General features: G+C 52.7%; 7 protein-coding genes and 1 non-coding gene across 8 annotated transcripts; 5 read left to right on the forward strand and 3 right to left on the reverse strand.

Moving 5' to 3' along the window:
- Positions 1-1,278: 1,278 nt before the first annotated feature.
- On the forward strand, positions 1,279-3,068 carry BDQ94DRAFT_144168 (putative C2H2 finger domain protein (Kin17)). The gene is made up of 4 exons (XM_026766405.1): positions 1,279-1,516; positions 1,567-1,640; positions 1,695-1,875; positions 1,930-3,068. The coding sequence occupies exons 1-4, from the start codon at positions 1,463-1,465 to the stop codon at positions 2,635-2,637; spliced, it is 1,017 nt and encodes a 338-aa protein (XP_026625949.1). The 5' UTR covers positions 1,279-1,462; the 3' UTR covers positions 2,638-3,068.
- Positions 3,069-3,569: 501 nt separating this feature from the next.
- BDQ94DRAFT_t155 lies at positions 3,570-3,660 on the forward strand. The gene has a single exon. It is a non-coding gene; the product is annotated as a tRNA-Pro (tRNA).
- A 573-nt stretch (positions 3,661-4,233) lies between these two features.
- Positions 4,234-5,326, forward strand: BDQ94DRAFT_144169 (pyrroline-5-carboxylate reductase). The gene is made up of 2 exons (XM_026766406.1): positions 4,234-4,330; positions 4,412-5,326. Exons 1-2 carry the CDS (start codon positions 4,270-4,272, stop codon positions 5,227-5,229), a joined length of 879 nt encoding a protein of 292 aa, XP_026625950.1. The 5' UTR covers positions 4,234-4,269; the 3' UTR covers positions 5,230-5,326.
- A 384-nt stretch (positions 5,327-5,710) lies between these two features.
- BDQ94DRAFT_178948 (putative proline oxidase Put1) lies at positions 5,711-7,189 on the forward strand (the record flags this gene model as incomplete). The annotated part of the gene is made up of 2 exons (XM_026773253.1): positions 5,711-6,303; positions 6,376-7,189. The coding sequence occupies 2 exons, from the start codon at positions 5,711-5,713 to the stop codon at positions 7,187-7,189; spliced, it is 1,407 nt and encodes a 468-aa protein (XP_026625951.1).
- BDQ94DRAFT_144170 (uncharacterized protein) lies at positions 7,188-7,987 on the reverse strand. The gene is made up of 2 exons (XM_026766407.1): positions 7,396-7,987; positions 7,188-7,306 (listed from the first exon to the last, which is right to left on the reverse strand). Exon 1 carries the CDS (start codon positions 7,843-7,845, stop codon positions 7,447-7,449), a length of 399 nt encoding a protein of 132 aa, XP_026625952.1. The 5' UTR covers positions 7,846-7,987; the 3' UTR covers positions 7,188-7,306; positions 7,396-7,446.
- A 172-nt stretch (positions 7,988-8,159) lies between these two features.
- BDQ94DRAFT_144173 (uncharacterized protein) lies at positions 8,160-8,548 on the reverse strand. Its single transcript, XM_026766408.1, has one exon. The coding sequence runs from the start codon at positions 8,527-8,529 to the stop codon at positions 8,239-8,241; it is 291 nt and encodes a 96-aa protein (XP_026625953.1). The 5' UTR covers positions 8,530-8,548; the 3' UTR covers positions 8,160-8,238.
- treA (alpha,alpha-trehalase treA) lies at positions 8,548-12,190 on the forward strand. The gene is made up of 4 exons (XM_026766409.1): positions 8,548-8,730; positions 8,782-10,524; positions 10,569-10,859; positions 10,905-12,190. The coding sequence occupies exons 1-4, from the start codon at positions 8,719-8,721 to the stop codon at positions 12,075-12,077; spliced, it is 3,219 nt and encodes a 1,072-aa protein (XP_026625954.1). The 5' UTR covers positions 8,548-8,718; the 3' UTR covers positions 12,078-12,190.
- A 14-nt stretch (positions 12,191-12,204) lies between these two features.
- Positions 12,205-14,960, reverse strand: cat1 (catalase catB). Its single transcript, XM_026773254.1, has 6 exons — positions 14,620-14,960; positions 14,345-14,570; positions 13,879-14,294; positions 13,665-13,829; positions 13,404-13,578; positions 12,205-13,348 (listed from the first exon to the last, which is right to left on the reverse strand). The coding sequence occupies exons 1-6, from the start codon at positions 14,893-14,895 to the stop codon at positions 12,423-12,425; spliced, it is 2,184 nt and encodes a 727-aa protein (XP_026625955.1). The 5' UTR covers positions 14,896-14,960; the 3' UTR covers positions 12,205-12,422.
- Between the last annotated feature and the right edge of the window lie 769 nt (positions 14,961-15,729).

The raw sequence follows: 15,729 nt of genomic DNA on the forward strand, positions 1-15,729 counted from the left end.
ACGTTTCATGGGAGAGTAGCTGGACTATATTCTTCTCCAAGCTTCTCAGGCATGTTTTAGGCCGAGATTCTGCAGTCAATGGAGTCTGGGAGGATCTCAATATACTCTCTCGGAGGGCCCTGAAATTATGTGGTTCCTCGACTAATCGGAGTACTTGAGGCTGAAGGACGCAAAGTAAAACCATGTTTAATCCATGCCGACCTGTGGGAGGGAAACACGGGGACAACTCCCGAAACAGGGAACATCTATATCTTTGATTCTGCCGCATTCTATGCGCACAATGAGACGGAGACAGCGAACTGGAGATGCAACTATAACAAGATCCATGACCAAGTGCATACACGCACTTACTTGCGTCACTTTGCGCCCAGTGGGCCACGACACGAATGGGATGACAGGATCCGCATGTACTCGGTATACTATAACATTATCTACTCTGTCAATCATAGGAGTGAGGGGACTGCTGTTCGTCAGATGTGAGCTAACCCCTTTTAATCTCTCTGCACGCGCGAAGCTGACTTGTATTATTTGATCGATAACTATGCGCCGTTTGAAGAAGGTACAGGGCCTCGAGGGATTGACGAATCAGGGCGAGCCTCGCTCTCGAATGAACGAGACCATACTAGAGCTTGAGAGAGCATAGCCAGCTCACTGTATAGATAACGAAATGTATTTCAGAAAATTGTTCTTCTATAGGAAAAAACGCCATGAATGTTGAGACCGATCTGATTTGCGTATTCCACCTGTATATGCTTTGCCAATAAAGTTATGCTGTCTTCAGGGCTCGCGTTCATACCAGAGCTCAAAATGTAATTGCCTGCAAGTCGGATGACAGTAATTTTAGCTCCGTTGACCCAACCGTAGTTTTTCCGGGCTTTATCAGTTGTCAACTCTACTACTTTCTATACAAAAGTTACATCTTTCAGGTCAACTCATCTTTTCAGTTCAGTTACACATTTAATCACTGGATTTTACCATCTCTAAGCGGTAGCACTGATATTAACTAAAAACCAATATACGTTTTTTATGTCTTTTCAACTAGCAAGGAATTTTAGAGTTTTGAAGAGTATTTATTTCCTTTAACATGAAGTTCAGATGGTATGGTTTCTGGAAATACAGAAAATACTTTGGTATCTTTGAGGGGTCGGTTGACTCTAAACTTGCTTGTTGATAGCCGTGCAAGTCACGTGTAAAGAAATACGGTCACTTGACCTCTCACAAGCGGTAATATACACGCTCAAGGTTGAAAGGGTTCAAGAGCTCGAGTAGCTGGGTTCAACCCCTTGAAGCTCGGCACTTATCTTATCAGCCTTTCACGTGATAAGTTAGTCATCTCAGCGATTCCGCCACCCGCTCCGCGTCTTGATTCCAAAGCGCTCCGCTCGACATCTCAGCGTTCTCTTCTGTCCTTGTACTTTGCTTTCTCTAGGAGGTTATCTAGACATTATTGTCTTTGCCCACCATGCCGCGCGCAGAAGCTGGATCCACAAAGGCGATCAGCAACAAGATCAAGGCTGTACGTTGCCCTCTTGTCCACACGTAAAACAACTTACTAACGTCCAACAGAAAGGCTTAGGCAGACTTAGATGGTATTGTCAGGCTTGTTCGCGCCAGTGTCGCGATGAGAACGGATTTCGCTGGTAAGTTCTACAATTTGTGGAACATCCAATGTCTATGATACTGACTTTTCAAAGCCATGTCCAGAGTGAAAGCCATGTGCGCCAGGTGCTGCTGATCGGCGAAGACCCCAAGAAATACATCGAAGATTACAGCAAGCAATTCCTCGACAACTTCCTCAATCTTCTAAAGACCGGTCATGGCGAGAAGAAAGTTCACATCAACCAGTTCTACCAGCAAGTCATTGCCGATAAGGAGGTTAGTGGTCCGAGTGGTCCTTGCGGAATGAGTCTGTCGCTAACATACATGTAGCACATCCATATGAACGCCACGAAGTGGAAGAGTCTTTCGCAGTTTGCTGCATACCTGGGTCGCGAGGGTATTTGCCGTGTCGAGGAGACAGAGAAGGGCCTGTTCGTCTCTTATATCGATCGGAGTCCGGAGGCCATGAGACGACAGGAAGCTTTGCTCAAGAAGGAACGCCAGGACCGGGGAGATGAGGAGCAGGAGCAACGACAGATTCGAGAGCAGATCAAGCGTGCTCAGCAGAGTGCGAAGGAGGAGGAAGAGGTGGACCCTGAAGCTCGCAAGCTGCAGCGCAAGGAGGGTGAGAAAGTCAAGTTGAATATCGGATTCGGTTCGAAGGCAAACGGCGATTCGAAGAGCGAGTCGCCGAAGCCCGCATTGCCCGAGGAAAAGGATAGCGGTGCATCGGCCACGCCAGAGACTACCGATGCTGCACCTACTCCCGCTGCCGTTCCCGCCCCCGCCCCGCCTGCGCCACAGGCTGCGCCGAAGGTGTCTCTGTCATTCGGTGGTGGTGGAAACAAGCCGAAGAATGTCTTTGCTGCCGCTGTAAAGAAGAACCCTCTTGCGGGAAAGAAGGGGCCGGTCATGGAACAGCCCAAGAAGATGACGGAGCAGGAGCGCATCATGAAGCAGGAGATGGAGGCTATGGAGCGGAAACGTATGCGTGGCTCTGCTGGGTTCCCTGACGCGAAGCGCCCGAAGATCTCTTGAGTTGGTCGTTCGACGATAATATTCCTACGTGGGTTGTACCCATACTCCACACCCCCATCGGCTTCGATGCCGCTCCGCCCAGGCGACGTTAATGCATTTGTTCCCGTCGGCCAGTGGGCAATGGAGAAACGCCATGGGGGATGTTACTATGACAAGTCAGACCTCGATGACTTTTATACCGTGCGCTCTCGATGTCGGCGGCAGCATTCAGGGCAACGCGTTCTTGCGATGCCCGTTCGGTCGGATATTTGTTGACTGGGACGTACTCTTTCTGCTGGGTTTAATGACTAGGCTATTGGCGTAGTCACATTGAATTCCTCGGTCGCCTATGATAGATACATGACTAGATATCGTTGGCCAGTAACATTGCCAACGAATGAATATATAACTTGCTTATTATATGTCGATGTATCTTTAAATATTGTCTTGATGAGTAAATTGCATACATGTCTCCGAATAATGCTATTCGCCCGCCGCAACTCTGGATGTCCTTCACACGCCACGATATAACGGACTGCCTAGATAGATTGGTCTAACAGGGTTAATGAGCGTTGCTTCGATACCCGTCTCTCGCTTGAATTGGCACATAATGGCTGCATTGGAGTGATGATCATTATGACGGTGAGAATCAATAAGTTCTCACCCAAAACGTATTACCCGGGAATAAATATATGTTGGTTACTACCCAACCCCATCCATGGAATTACTAGTTGACATCTCGCACCATTGGAACTCGCTTTGAAACTGACTCATGAGAATAATAAAACCCGAATAATAGTAGTGATAGAGTAATATCATCATAAGTCGAATAACAACCAAGAATATCCATGATACTCCGCTGAACGTATGGTAGGTCATTTGCAGTTTGCTGCTATGATAGATGTTCTGCTGGCCGCTAATAAAGCCGAAATTAGAGGCAGTTACCATAACAAGCCCGGGTGGTCTAGTGGTATGATTCTCGCTTAGGGATACAAACCCAAGCATATCTGCGAGAGGTCCCGCGTTCGATCCGCGGCTCGGGCCTTGTACCTTCCTTTTTTGCTTTTGTTCCGCTCTCGCCAACACAATTGTCTCTCCCAAGCAAGGAGAGAAGAAGCGGGCGAGAAAAAGAGTCAATGATCAACCAGGGAGGCAGCAAAATAGTTCTTTTTTTTTTTTTTACTAGTTGATGAGCTGTATCTTTGCTCCAAATTGATATGAAGCTTTTCTTTCATCCCGCTCATGAGCCCAACTCAGCAGGAATCCGCCATCAGCTCGCACTTGGCCTCGATCTCTCCTGCCTGCGCCCTTCTCCACGTACCCCATCTAGAATGTAACACAGCGTGACCTAATCAGCATATGAATCTGACACAAGACGTGAGGGTTCTCGAACTCAATCCAATGCGTTGTCACCAACCGACCCACCATCCCCGCAGTGAGCCATAATGTCTACCTATCGTTCGGGATCACACCCGAGCCCGGCATGTCGCGCCGTGCTTTTCCCTCCACTGGCGGAGATACGATCCGCTAATTGATTGACTCACCCATCAATTTTCATTTTTTTTTGCATTTGAGTCCTGGACATATACAAAAATCACACGGCAATCGAGAGTCACACCTACACACACTCCAAAGATCCTACTCAATCCAAGGATGGCCGTACGATCGCTTTCCCCAGAGGGGAGGCAGAAAACGCTCGCTTTTATCGGATGTGGTATGTATCCATCACCAACACTACAATCAAACAATGATCGACAAACACCCAATATCTACAACCTACTAACGGAGAATCAAGGCAACATGGGCTCCGCCATCCTAAGCGGCCTACTGGACGCAACGCGCACCCAAGCGGGAAAAGTCAATCACTTCATCATAAGCACCAAGACCGCCGCATCCGCGGAACGTCTCCGCAGCCAATATGCAGAGGACGCATCCCGCGTGACCATAGCACATGACTCCAACCTCCGCGCAATGCGCGAAGCAGACATCATCCTACTAGCCTGCAAGCCCTTTCTAGCCAAGGGTATTCTCTCCGCTCCGGGAGTGGGGGAAGCGTTGTCCGGAAAGTTAGTGATTAGTATCATGGCGGGGATGACGCCCACTGACATACTCAACTGTCTGAGCGACGGGGATCACGAGAGTGTCAAGATTGTCCGGGCGATGCCAAATGTCGCGGCGCGGTTGCGCCAGTCTATGACTATTGTTGAGCTTCCTGAGACGAAGCCGCTGGAGGAGGAGTTGGTGGAGATTGTGACGTGGGTGTTTGAGGTGATTGGGAAGGTCAAGTTCTTGAGTGCGGATTTGTTTGATGTTGGGACGATGTTGGTCGGGGCTGGGATAGGCGTTATAACGGTGCCTTTGGAGGGATTGTTGGATGGGTGTGTGGTGGAGGGATTGAGGAGGGCGGAGGCGCTGGAAATGGCGGCTCAGATGCTGTCCGGGATGGCGGCGTTGTTGAAGGAGGGGTCGCATCCTGCTGTTTTAAGGGAGAATATTTCGTCGCCGAGAGGGTGTACTATTCAAGGAGTGATGACGGTGGAGAGAGCTGGAGCAAGAGCGACATTTGCAGATGCGGTGATTAATGGCACGAGGCATCTGAAGGGGGATCGGTAGATGAGGTTACTATACTCGGGGTATATTTCCGAATAGATTAGATCGAAAGATAGAGAGCGATAGCAACACTCATAAATAGATATAACACTGATAGAACCCCGTTAATTGATATATTATCCTCGATAAGAACACACAGCACCCATTGGACCGTATCAACTGCTCCCATATACCTGATTTCATCATCCTGCAGCGGTACCCTTAACCGAGTACTACCGGAAACACCCACCGAACCAGACCATCATCCCTCAACACCAACTACAATGTACCTAGATTCCTGCAGACACAACCTCCCCCCTCGCGTGGAATCAAGCCAATCGGTCAAAAAACCGTCTGCCGTGATCTACGACCACATACTCTGCGCTGGCGTCCCTACCCCTCACTACTATCATCCGGCAGCTTTATAACGAGGGGATAAATAAGTAGACAGGGAATACCATAAGCCCTGAACGTAGAATGGAAGACACCTAAACCGTTCCTTGAAATGAGATCGAAAGTATTACTCTGGCCAAAACGGCCCACTCCTCTTTTCTACTACCAACTCCTCCACCACCCACCAGTCTACTACCATGCCTACAACACCTCGTCAACATCAACAACAACAACCCACCACACAGTCCCACCACCAGCCCCTAAGACCCCCTCCCCAGCACCCCTATCAGCCCTACCAACCCGGACCTTCCTCCGCTCCCTCCTCTTCACATCCGTGATGGCCTCCCCGCTCCTCAAACCGTGTCTCTCCTTGCTGAAGTACATGGTCGACTCGAACTCCATGCTCTTCAGCCCGGCCAAGAACCCGGTCGTGAATTATCTGCTGCGCAGGACGATCTATGATCACTTCTGCGCGGGGATTAATGAGAGGGAGGTCCGGAATACGGTGCAGGAGATGAAGTCGCTGGGGTTCAAGGGTGTTATTCTGGGGTATGCGAGGGAGTCGATTGCTAAAGTGGAGGATGTGGATCGCATTCAGTCGGCTGAGGAGAAGCAGGAAGCGCTGGATCGGGCGGTCGAGGAATGGAGGGTCGGCACGTTGAGGACGTTGGGGATGTGTGGGAGGGGGAATTATTTGGCTGTTAAGTATGCTTTCTCTCTTTTCATTACTTATTGGATGGGGTGACGGGTTTGGGCTAATAGTGTTTCTCTACGCAGGTTCACCGGTGCTGGTCCTGCGGCCGTGGAGGCCCTCTCGCGCGGGGATCGTGTTCCGCCACCTCGGATTCAAGAGGCCATGATGGAGATTTGTGATGCTGTTGCGGCGCAGGGCTCGCGGGTGTGGATTGATGCCGAGCAGCAGATCTTCCAGGGTGCGATTGATGCGTGGGCGGTGGATTTGATGAGGAAGTATAACCGGGTGGATAGGGCGGATGCGCCTGTTGTTTTGAATACCTATCAGGCGTATTTGAAGTCGTCTACAGCTAGGCTTAATGAACATCTCCAGCTCGCGCAGAAAGAAGGCTGGGCTATGGGTGTCAAGCTTGTCAGGGGAGCGTATATTGCTCATGACCATCGGGACCGGATTCATGACACCAAGGCCGATACAGACAGGAATTATGATCATATCGTGGAGAGTCTGATTACGAGACAGTATCCGCTGGGCGGGGAGCCCGGACAGCCGTTTCCGAAAGTGCGTCTGTTTGTGGCTTCGCATAACGGGGTGAGTGTGCGGAAGGCGTGTGCGCTGTATCGGCAGCGGGCGCAGAGTGGACTGCCTTTGATTCCGGTGGAGGTTGGCCAGTTGCAGGGAATGGCGGATGAAGTGAGCCTGGGGATGGTAGAGGGATCGACGGATGGAGCGGCTCCGGGGGTGTTCAAGTGTTTGGCGTGGGGGTCGACGGAGGAGTGTCTGCATTTCTTGTTGCGGAGGGCGGTTGAGAATCAGTCGGCGATGGAACGGACGAGAGATACGGCGCGGGCGCTGAGAGGGGAAGCTTGGAGGAGACTGGGTGGGGGAAGTGTGATGTAACCACGTTCTTCCATCGTTCAAGTTCAATGTGAATATGATTCGATGATTATCGATGTAAAGATAGCCAGTTGTATACTTTTCGGCTCGGAAACCCGAGGTCGGAGGGCGTTCCGGAGTCTGGATTATCTTTGGAGTAAATGTTTCTTTCCTTAGAGGAACTATAACTTGTGCCTGCTATCGCAGCACTCGGACTTGGGCTCCCGTACCTTAACATTATGCGTCTGCCCTTATCAGCTAGGGATCGCCTGGACGCTAAGCTAAAGGATCGGCCCCCGTCTACTTCGTAGGATCTCCATAGCCTCTGCATAATCGGCATCCTCATCCTCCAGCACAGCTTCCCTCTCACATCCCTCCAGTATATCTAGCACGTAGTCCTGGCAATCCCACTCGAGGGTCTCGTTGTCCACCGGTGTGGCGTCGACAACATCCTTCACGGTCGGGATATCGGGGCTGCCGATCTGACACACAAACAGAGATTCTATGAAACCCAGGTTATCGGAAGGAAGCCCATTGGACACGACTTTTTGGAAGCAGGGATGCTCGCCATCGACTTCAAAGATGAGGTCTTCGGTATCTGAGTGGAGATGGAGGGCCCAGTGTTGAAAGTTGCCGTAGCGGGGATGGTAGATAGCCACGGCGAGGTATGGGGGTTTCATGACCAGTGTTGTTGATGACTGGAAGCAAGGCGTACTGTTTTTCTGCAGAGAGTTTATGATTATGTTTGTATGAAGGGATGACCTGCCATTGTCTGTCGGGGCGGGGATTATCTCTACTGTCAGTAAGGAAGCGGGCGAGGGGAGGGATATCATGCCTGAGGCAGCGAGGCAGCAAGGCACCGCAGTTGTGTGCTTTGCACTGCTTGAGCCTCTTTTCCGCTTTCCCTTTCCTCTTTCCTCTTTCCTTTTCCCCTCATCCCACTTCAACTTCCTCGTCACTTTCACCATTAACATCATCATCTTCCGTCATTCAATTGCCTTCCCCGCCATCCCGTGTCTGTTCCTTGGTTACCTCCCTTTTGCCTTCCTTTGTTCCCCCGGCCGACCACGTCGCTACCCAATCATGGCCCACCGCAGGGGCTTGTCCGTGGCACTGGGCCCAACGCGGGATCCCCGGACTTCCGGCCTCGCACCATTCCAGGGCCTTCCGTACCCCACAAAATGACCTGGTCGAGTAGGAATGGCCTGCCCTGAGGACCGTGCCAGCAAAGTGACGAAGGTACTTCGGTTCGGTTCCATCATCTCCCGCGGGGTAATTCCATCACCGCTGACCAAGAAGTCCTCAAGAATTTTCTCAAGGGGCAGTGCATTTAATCTCCTGGTGTTCGCCTGTCTCTCGTTCATTTCACCGATCGCCCTTGGCATTCCCTGTCTCGGACACGAGGTGGACCGACTACTGCAGGATAAAACTCCGATCGAATCTCGCGTCGCACTCAAATCTTATTTATATCTCCTATCCTTTTCTCCTTCCCCTCGACTTTTTGAGTGGATAAAGCAACCGCATAGCTTCACTAGGCTCCCGGCCTTTGCAAGATGCAAGTCAAGGTATGGTTGAGAGCCTAGCCCCCGTAAACTTGTCGCTGATGCGCTTGCTAGTTCCTGGCAACGTTGTTGCCGCTTTTGCTGCATCTTCCTGCGGCTGTGGACGGTCTGCCAGGAAAGAATGCGCGTATTTCGGCGTCCCTGAAGAGACACGCTGGGCGCGACGTGCCCCAAACAGCTCTTAACTCCACCAATGTCTATCAGACCAAGTTCTCGGGCGTGACCTGGGATGAGGATCATTGGCTGCTCACCACCACCACGCCTGACCAGGGCCACTACCAGTCGCGTGGGTCTGTTGCAAACGGATACCTGGGAATCAATGTTGCTAACATTGGTCCCTTTTTCGAGCTTGACGAACCGGTCAATGGCGATGTGATCAATGGCTGGCCCCTCTACTCCCGGCGCCAGAGTTTCGCTACTATTTCCGGTTTCTGGGATAGACAAGCCCACACCAACGGCTCCAATTTCCCCTGGCTTTCGCAGTATGGAGATGACAGTGTGATCAGTGGTGTTCCGCACTGGAGTGGCCTGATTCTTGACTTGGGCGATGACACGTACCTCGACGCTACCGTGGATAACCGCACGATCTCGAACTTTAAGTCTACCTATGACTTCAAGTCGGGTGTGCTGTCCTGGTCGTATACCTGGACACCCCAAGGAAACAAAGGCTCTTATGCAATCACCTACCGACTCTTCGCGCACAAGCTGTACGTGAACCGAGCCGTGGTGGACATGGAAATCACCCCTCTGACGAACGGCAATGCTACGGTGGTTAACGTGCTGGATGGCTATGCAGCAGTCCGCACAGACTTTGTCGTATCTGGCCAAGAGGAGGGTGCGATCTTCTCTGCTGTGCGGCCTTGGGGGGTCAACAACGTCACGGCTTACGTCTATGCAACTTTGGATGGCTCCGACAGTGTCGACTTGTCTTCGCGTAGGATCGTCACCGACAAGCCTTATGTGAGCACAAACAGCTCGTCGGTCGCACAGGCGGTCGATGTTACGTTTACTGCGAATGAGACTGTCCGCATCACCAAGTTTGTGGGTGGCGCCACCACGGACTACTTCCTTGCCACGCAGGAGACAGCCAAGGCTGCATGCCTGGCTGGCCTGGCTGATGGCTACGTCAAGTCGCTGCAGTCGCATGTTGGGGAATGGGCCACGATCATGCACGACCACTCGGTCGATCGCTTCACGGATCCAGCGACCGGTAAGCTACCTGAAGACAGCCACATCGTCGACTCGGCCATCATTGCTGTCACGAACACCTACTATTTGCTGCAGAACACCGCCGGAACCAATGCGATCGTGGCTGCTGGTGGAATTCCTGTGAATGTTGACAGTTGTGCTCCCGGCGGACTTACCTCGGATTCGTACGGTGGCCAGATCTTCTGGGATGCGGATCTATGGATGCAGCCTGGTCTTGTGGCCTCCCATCCTGAGTCAGCTCAGCGGTTCACCAACTACCGTATTGCATTGCACTACCAAGCTCAGGCCAACATCGAAACTGCATTCACTGGCTCGAAGAACCAAACTTCGTTCAGCTCTTCCGCAGCGATTTACCCCTGGACTAGCGGCAGATTCGGCAACTGCACCGCAACCGGACCCTGCTGGGACTACCAGTATCATTTGAACGGCGATAATGGCCTGGCGATGATCAACCAATGGGTTGCAAGTGGTGACACGGCATGGTTTAAGAACTACCTGTTCCCGATCTATGACGCAGCAGCCACTCTTTACTCTGAACTGGTGGAGCGTAATGGCTCCTCCTGGACATTGACTAACATGACTGATCCGGTAGGTAATCTGTCCCTGTCACATGATTTAGCTGACCTCCGCAGGATGAGTATGCCAACAGCATCAATGCGGGCGGATACACAATGCCGTTGATCGCCGAAACACTGCAGAACGCCAACAAGTTGCGCAAGCAGTTTGGTCTTGAGCCGAATGAGACATGGGACGAGATCGCAGAGGACGTTCTGATCCTCCGTGAGAACGGTGTCACCCTAGAATATACGTCGATGAACGGCTCTGCTGTCGTTAAGCAGGCTGACATTGTGCTCAACACGTTTCCGTTGGCTTATGAGTCAGACAACTACACGGCCACGAATTCGCTGACCGACTTGGACTACGTAAGTTGCAACTCCTTATATGACGTGCCATGCTAACAACTACAGTATGCAAACAAGCAATCCGCAGATGGACCGGCCATGACATATGCCATCTTCGCCATTGTTGCCAGCGATGTTTCTCCGTCCGGCTGCTCTGCCTTCACCTATCACCAGTACTCTTACGCTCCATATGCACGTGGCCCGTGGTACCAGCTGTCTGAGCAGATGATCGACGATGCCAGCATCAATGGTGGAACTCACCCGGCATTCCCGTTCCTGACCGGCCACGGTGGTGCCAACCAGGTAGCCCTCTATGGTTACCTTGGTCTCCGTCTCCACCCAGATGACACCATCTACATCGACCCGAATCTCCCGCCCCAGATCCCTCATATTACTTACCGGACCTTCTACTGGCATGGCTGGCCGATCTCTGCGTGGTCTAACTATACACACACCACCATCAAGCGGGATTCATCTCTTGCGCCGCTGGCAAGCGCTGACCTTCTCTTCTCCAACGTCAGCATCAAGGTCCAAGTCGGCCAGTCCACCGCCTCGGCCGATGAGGCAACTATTTACTACCTTCCGCTCTCCGGAGAATTGACTGTCCCTAACCGCATGATCGGGTCTGTTAACACGACTCCTGGCAATCAAGTCCAGTGTCATCCAGTTTACTCACCGGATGCCTACGAACCGGGCCAGTTCCCTATCTCTGCTGTGGACGGCGCTACTTCCACCAAGTGGCAGCCCTCGACATCTGACCTGACTTCTTTGACAGTCACTTTGTCTACCACGGCAGAGGCTGGAGCCGAGGAAGTTTCCGGCTTCTACTTCGACTGGTCTCAGGCACCGCCCGAGAACCTGACTGTCATCTTCCACGATTCGCCCATCGGGAACCCCTCCACTGTGTTCGCTGCCGCTGGCTCGAACTCTACAGGATACCGGGTGATTACATCGATGTCCAACATCGTCCAGTCTAAGCCGTACAACGCCATCTCTGCGGAGGAGCTGAACGTTGTCTCTATCCCTACCGCCAACACCACCACCATCACACTCGATGCGCCCGTCCAGAAAGCCCGGTACGCCACACTTCTGCTCGCAGGCAACCAGGCCAACGAGACTGCTGGTGCTACGGTGGCCGAGTGGGTCATTCTGGGACAAAACAGTACTTCCAGCTCCTCGGCGCAGGCCAAGCGGAAGATGAGTGCGCGGAGCAAGGCCACTTTGGCTCAACTCAGCTGAACAGCTTGCTTGCTCTCGTATGAGACGTTCGCGTCTGTATCATAGGTATCCTACCATATCTGGATCAGAAGTACATAATAATCAATTAATGCTACATAATATGAAATACGATCGATCGATCCTTGCCAGCCACAACCGGCTACACCGAACCAGTCTTTCGACCGGCCAGTGTACCAGCCATGACTAGATAATGTATGTATGCGAGCACGCTAATAGATACAAGAAGACAATCCCGCCATAATACCGTTGTCATAAGAGAACAGCAGACCATAAATAGATGTCCCTGACCTCAGAGACACCCATCCGTCCACCCATCACCACTCACCCTCAGTAAGAACAGCTCGGTCACTCCTCATCGAGCGCAAACCGATCCAGGAACCTAAACGTCCTCAACCCCTCCCTAACACTGTCCACAAAGTCCGCCCCAATCGTCTGCCCCACCACGACACCCTCTCTCTCATCATCAATCCCCGCATTCCGCAACGCGCCCTCCCCACTCCCAACCGCCCCCACCGTCTTGCCGAACCGGAACGCATCCACCAGCACCTGCAACGGCCTGCCCGCCGGATACAGCGTACTCACCGCACTCGCTGTAGAATTAAGCTGCGGCGCCGTGACCGACCCGGACGCAAACAACCCCTCCGCCCCAGGCGCCACAATCACCGCATCGAACTGAATCGCGTCTGAGGCTGAATAAGTCTGATCGACTCCATCAGTCAATCTCTCTGCGACAACCACCACGTCCACTTCATCGTCTTTCAGCTCCGTCGCGAGGTCCTGCGCGGCGGTGATAGATGATGGTGTTTGCACGGAGGCCAGAAATCCGACTCTCAGGTTCGAGAGCTTCTTCAACTTCGTGCCGAAGGTGCCTACGTCGGCGGTCTTGTTGTCGTGGTAGTATGTTGGGTCGGGGTCGGGGGCCGGGACGTCAATGGCGCGGGCGACGCGACGGGCAAGGTCGTTGGAGATGCGGTTGAGTTGGATGATGACGTTCTGGCGCACGGTGGTGGATTTGACGTTGCTCGTTTCGAAGCGGATCGCGTCGATTAGGAATTGTTGTTCGGTGGGCACGAGCGAGTTGTAGAAGAGGCGCGGCTGGGACCAGACGTCTTGGAAGGTCGGGGAGGTGCTGCGCAGGAGGTGCCCGGAGGTGGTGCGGCCGGGGGATGTGAAGAAGCCGTTGCCGGTTGTTTGGTTGGCTTGTTTGGGGGAGGCGGAGTTGAGGGTATTGGGGGAGTAGGCGTTCGGGTTGAGGGGGATGTACATTTGGCCTATTTATGGGTTAGTCGGTTGTTGGAGGAAGAGGGAGATGGGGGAGGGATTTACCTGCGCCATCACGGTTGTTGTTATGGATTGGGACGCGAGGCTGGTTAATGGGCAGCTGTTCGAAATTGGGGCCGCCGTGGCGGTTCAGCTGGGTGTCGAGGTACGAGAAGAGACGGCCCTGCAGCAGAGGGTCTTCGGTAAAGTCGACTCCGCGGACGATGTGGCCGGGTTGGAACTGGTGCGGTTAGATTGGTTCGTAGCGTCGGTAAGGTCCATGTAGGTTATGCGGGTGGAGAGACAAGGAAGCAAGGAGCGACATACCATGACTTGCTCGGTTTCCGCAAAGTAGTTGAGCGGGTTGCGGTTGAGGGTCATTTTACCCAGCTTCGTGATGGGCACATACTCTTCCGGCACGATCTTAGTGGGATCAAACAGGTCGAACCCGAAGCGCAGCTGGTCTTCTTCGTCCATGATTTGCACGCCGAGCTGTGGATGTTAGTTGTAAGCTCGCTGTAAGGGACTGTGTCGCACATACCTCCCACTCCGGGTACCGTCCATACTCAATCGATGTCCACAGGTCCTGGCGCATAAAGTCCGAGTTCTTGCCCGAGACCTGTTGCGCCTCTTCCCAGACCATGCTGGCCTTGCCCTGCAGCGACTTCCAATGGAACTTGACCAGCTTCGACGCGCCGCTGTCCGTCACAAGCCTGTATGTGTGCACGCCAAAGCCGTCAACATGCCGGAAGGAGCGCGGGATACCGTGTCCAGCCATTGCCCAGAATAGAGTATGCAGAGCGCTGGGCTGCTGGCTGAAGAAGTCCCAGGCCGAGTCGTGAGCAGTCGCGGCTTGCGGGATCTCACTGTCACCTCTGGGCTTGACGGCGTGGATCAGGTCGGGGAACTGGATGGCATCCTGGATGAAGAACACGGGGATGTTGTTTCCCACGAGATCTGACGAGTTAGTGTTTGGCTAAGAGTACGGTAACCAGGGGATAGCTTACCGAAATTGCCCTCATCAGTGTAGAAGCGAGTGGCAAAACCATGCACATCGCGCGCCAGATCGGTACTGCCACGACTACCAGCGACAGTGGAGAAGCGCACGAACATGGGAGTTTCCTTGCCCTGTTCAGAGAGGAATGAGGCCGCGGTGAGGTTGGAGAAGTCGCCGTAGGAGACGAAGACACCGTGGGCACCGACGCCACGGGCATGTACGGCGCGTTCGGGAACCTACATTCTTAGTGGTGCAATTGCGTAGTAGACAAACAAAAAGACTTACTCGTTCATGATCGAAGCGCTGGATCTTCTGGCGGAAGATAAAGTCCTCCAGCAAGGTGGGACCGCGTTCACCAGCGCTCAAACTGTTCTGGTCCTCAATGGGGCCGCCCACGTCGGAAGTGAGGTAAGTGTTATTGTCATTGAGGTAGTACTGAGAGAGGAATTCCTCAGTGGATTCTGAGGCATCTGAGGAGTCGCGAGCAGAGAGGTCACGACTCATGTAAGGGCAGGCGGCATTGGCAAGGCCAATGAGGCCGACGAGACCGATGGGACGCATGGTCGCGTGGAAGGGAAGGGGGGAATTGGACTACGTCCAGGGAAGATGAGGCAATTGGAGCAGTGAGAGGAGAAGGAAGGGGAGGGGAGGAGGAGAGAAGAGAGGGGGCACTGAGGGAATTATATAGAGAGGCATTGGCATTGGCATTGGCATTGGCAGCAGCTACTAATTGACTAGATTGTATGACTAGTAACGAATGTAGGAGCCGTCCGTCCCAGCATGTTTTGTTCGATACCAGGCGTGTACCTTACTTGGGATGATATCTTTCGGTAAGGAATCCTGGGATGCGTATCAAGATGCAGACACACGGCCAATGGCGCGTTGCTCATTGGCCGGGGGGTCCATGACCCGGCCGAAGGGCAGGCTTGGCGATGAGGAGGAGGACGAAGCTGACTGGCGGAAGGGCTTGGTAATCGGGAGGTCTGGATGGAAAGGGACTGGCTTGGCAGACGATGACGTGAATTCCACTCGTGTCGTGCCATAATACAATCATGATGATAATAATAATATCAAAATGGGCAGTGATGTTGCACGAAATCCGGAAAGGGATTGGAAAGTATCGGGATTGTCAATTGGTCTTCCCCACTCATGTAACAATAACAATAACAATAACAACAACAACACAAGTGGTCTTCCCCTTGCAGGTGAGCAGCTGTAGCCCCAATACTTATTGTACTACCTCAGGCATGAATTACTACCAACTCCCTGGGACAGGCTTCATGCACGAGAGATACAATGGCCAGGACATGTTCATGTTCCATCTGCAAGTCCAACTATTAATAACACCCCCGACGGTTCCTTACAGCAACTACTAGTAAACTAGTAAGATCAGAC

The sequence above is a fragment of the Aspergillus welwitschiae genome, assembly GCF_003344945.1.
Source record: "Aspergillus welwitschiae strain CBS 139.54b unplaced genomic scaffold BDQ94scaffold_17, whole genome shotgun sequence".
NCBI lineage: Eukaryota > Fungi > Ascomycota > Eurotiomycetes > Eurotiales > Aspergillaceae > Aspergillus > Aspergillus welwitschiae.

What these genes read in the sequence shown, in the direction of transcription:
- BDQ94DRAFT_144168 (XM_026766405.1), top strand. Translation starts at nt 1,463, where the DNA reads ATGCCGCGCGCAGAAGCTGGATCCACAAAGGCGATCAGCAACAAGATC. An exon ending in TCAGCAACAAGATCAAGGCT is followed by an intron (nt 1,517 to 1,566) that starts GTACGTTGCCCT and finishes AACGTCCAACAG; the next exon opens with AAAGGCTTAGGCAGACTTAG. An exon ending in GATGAGAACGGATTTCGCTG is followed by an intron (nt 1,641 to 1,694) that starts GTAAGTTCTACA and finishes GACTTTTCAAAG; the next exon opens with CCATGTCCAGAGTGAAAGCC.
- BDQ94DRAFT_144170 (XM_026766407.1), bottom strand. Translation starts at nt 7,845, where the DNA reads ATGAAACCCCCATACCTCGCCGTGGCTATCTACCATCCCCGCTACGGC.
- cat1 (XM_026773254.1), bottom strand. Translation starts at nt 14,895, where the DNA reads ATGCGTCCCATCGGTCTCGTCGGCCTCATTGGCCTTGCCAATGCCGCC. An exon ending in AGCGCTTCGATCATGAACGA is followed by an intron (nt 14,571 to 14,619) that starts GTAAGTCTTTTT and finishes CTAAGAATGTAG; the next exon opens with GTTCCCGAACGCGCCGTACA. An exon ending in CGGAAACCGAGCAAGTCATG is followed by an intron (nt 13,579 to 13,664) that starts GTATGTCGCTCC and finishes TAACCGCACCAG; the next exon opens with TTCCAACCCGGCCACATCGT.
- BDQ94DRAFT_144169 (XM_026766406.1), top strand. Translation starts at nt 4,270, where the DNA reads ATGGCCGTACGATCGCTTTCCCCAGAGGGGAGGCAGAAAACGCTCGCT. An exon ending in GCTCGCTTTTATCGGATGTG is followed by an intron (nt 4,331 to 4,411) that starts GTATGTATCCAT and finishes CGGAGAATCAAG; the next exon opens with GCAACATGGGCTCCGCCATC.
- BDQ94DRAFT_144173 (XM_026766408.1), bottom strand. Translation starts at nt 8,529, where the DNA reads ATGAACGAGAGACAGGCGAACACCAGGAGATTAAATGCACTGCCCCTT.
- treA (XM_026766409.1), top strand. An exon ending in TGACTAACATGACTGATCCG is followed by an intron (nt 10,525 to 10,568) that starts GTAGGTAATCTG and finishes TGACCTCCGCAG; the next exon opens with GATGAGTATGCCAACAGCAT. An exon ending in CGCTGACCGACTTGGACTAC is followed by an intron (nt 10,860 to 10,904) that starts GTAAGTTGCAAC and finishes TAACAACTACAG; the next exon opens with TATGCAAACAAGCAATCCGC.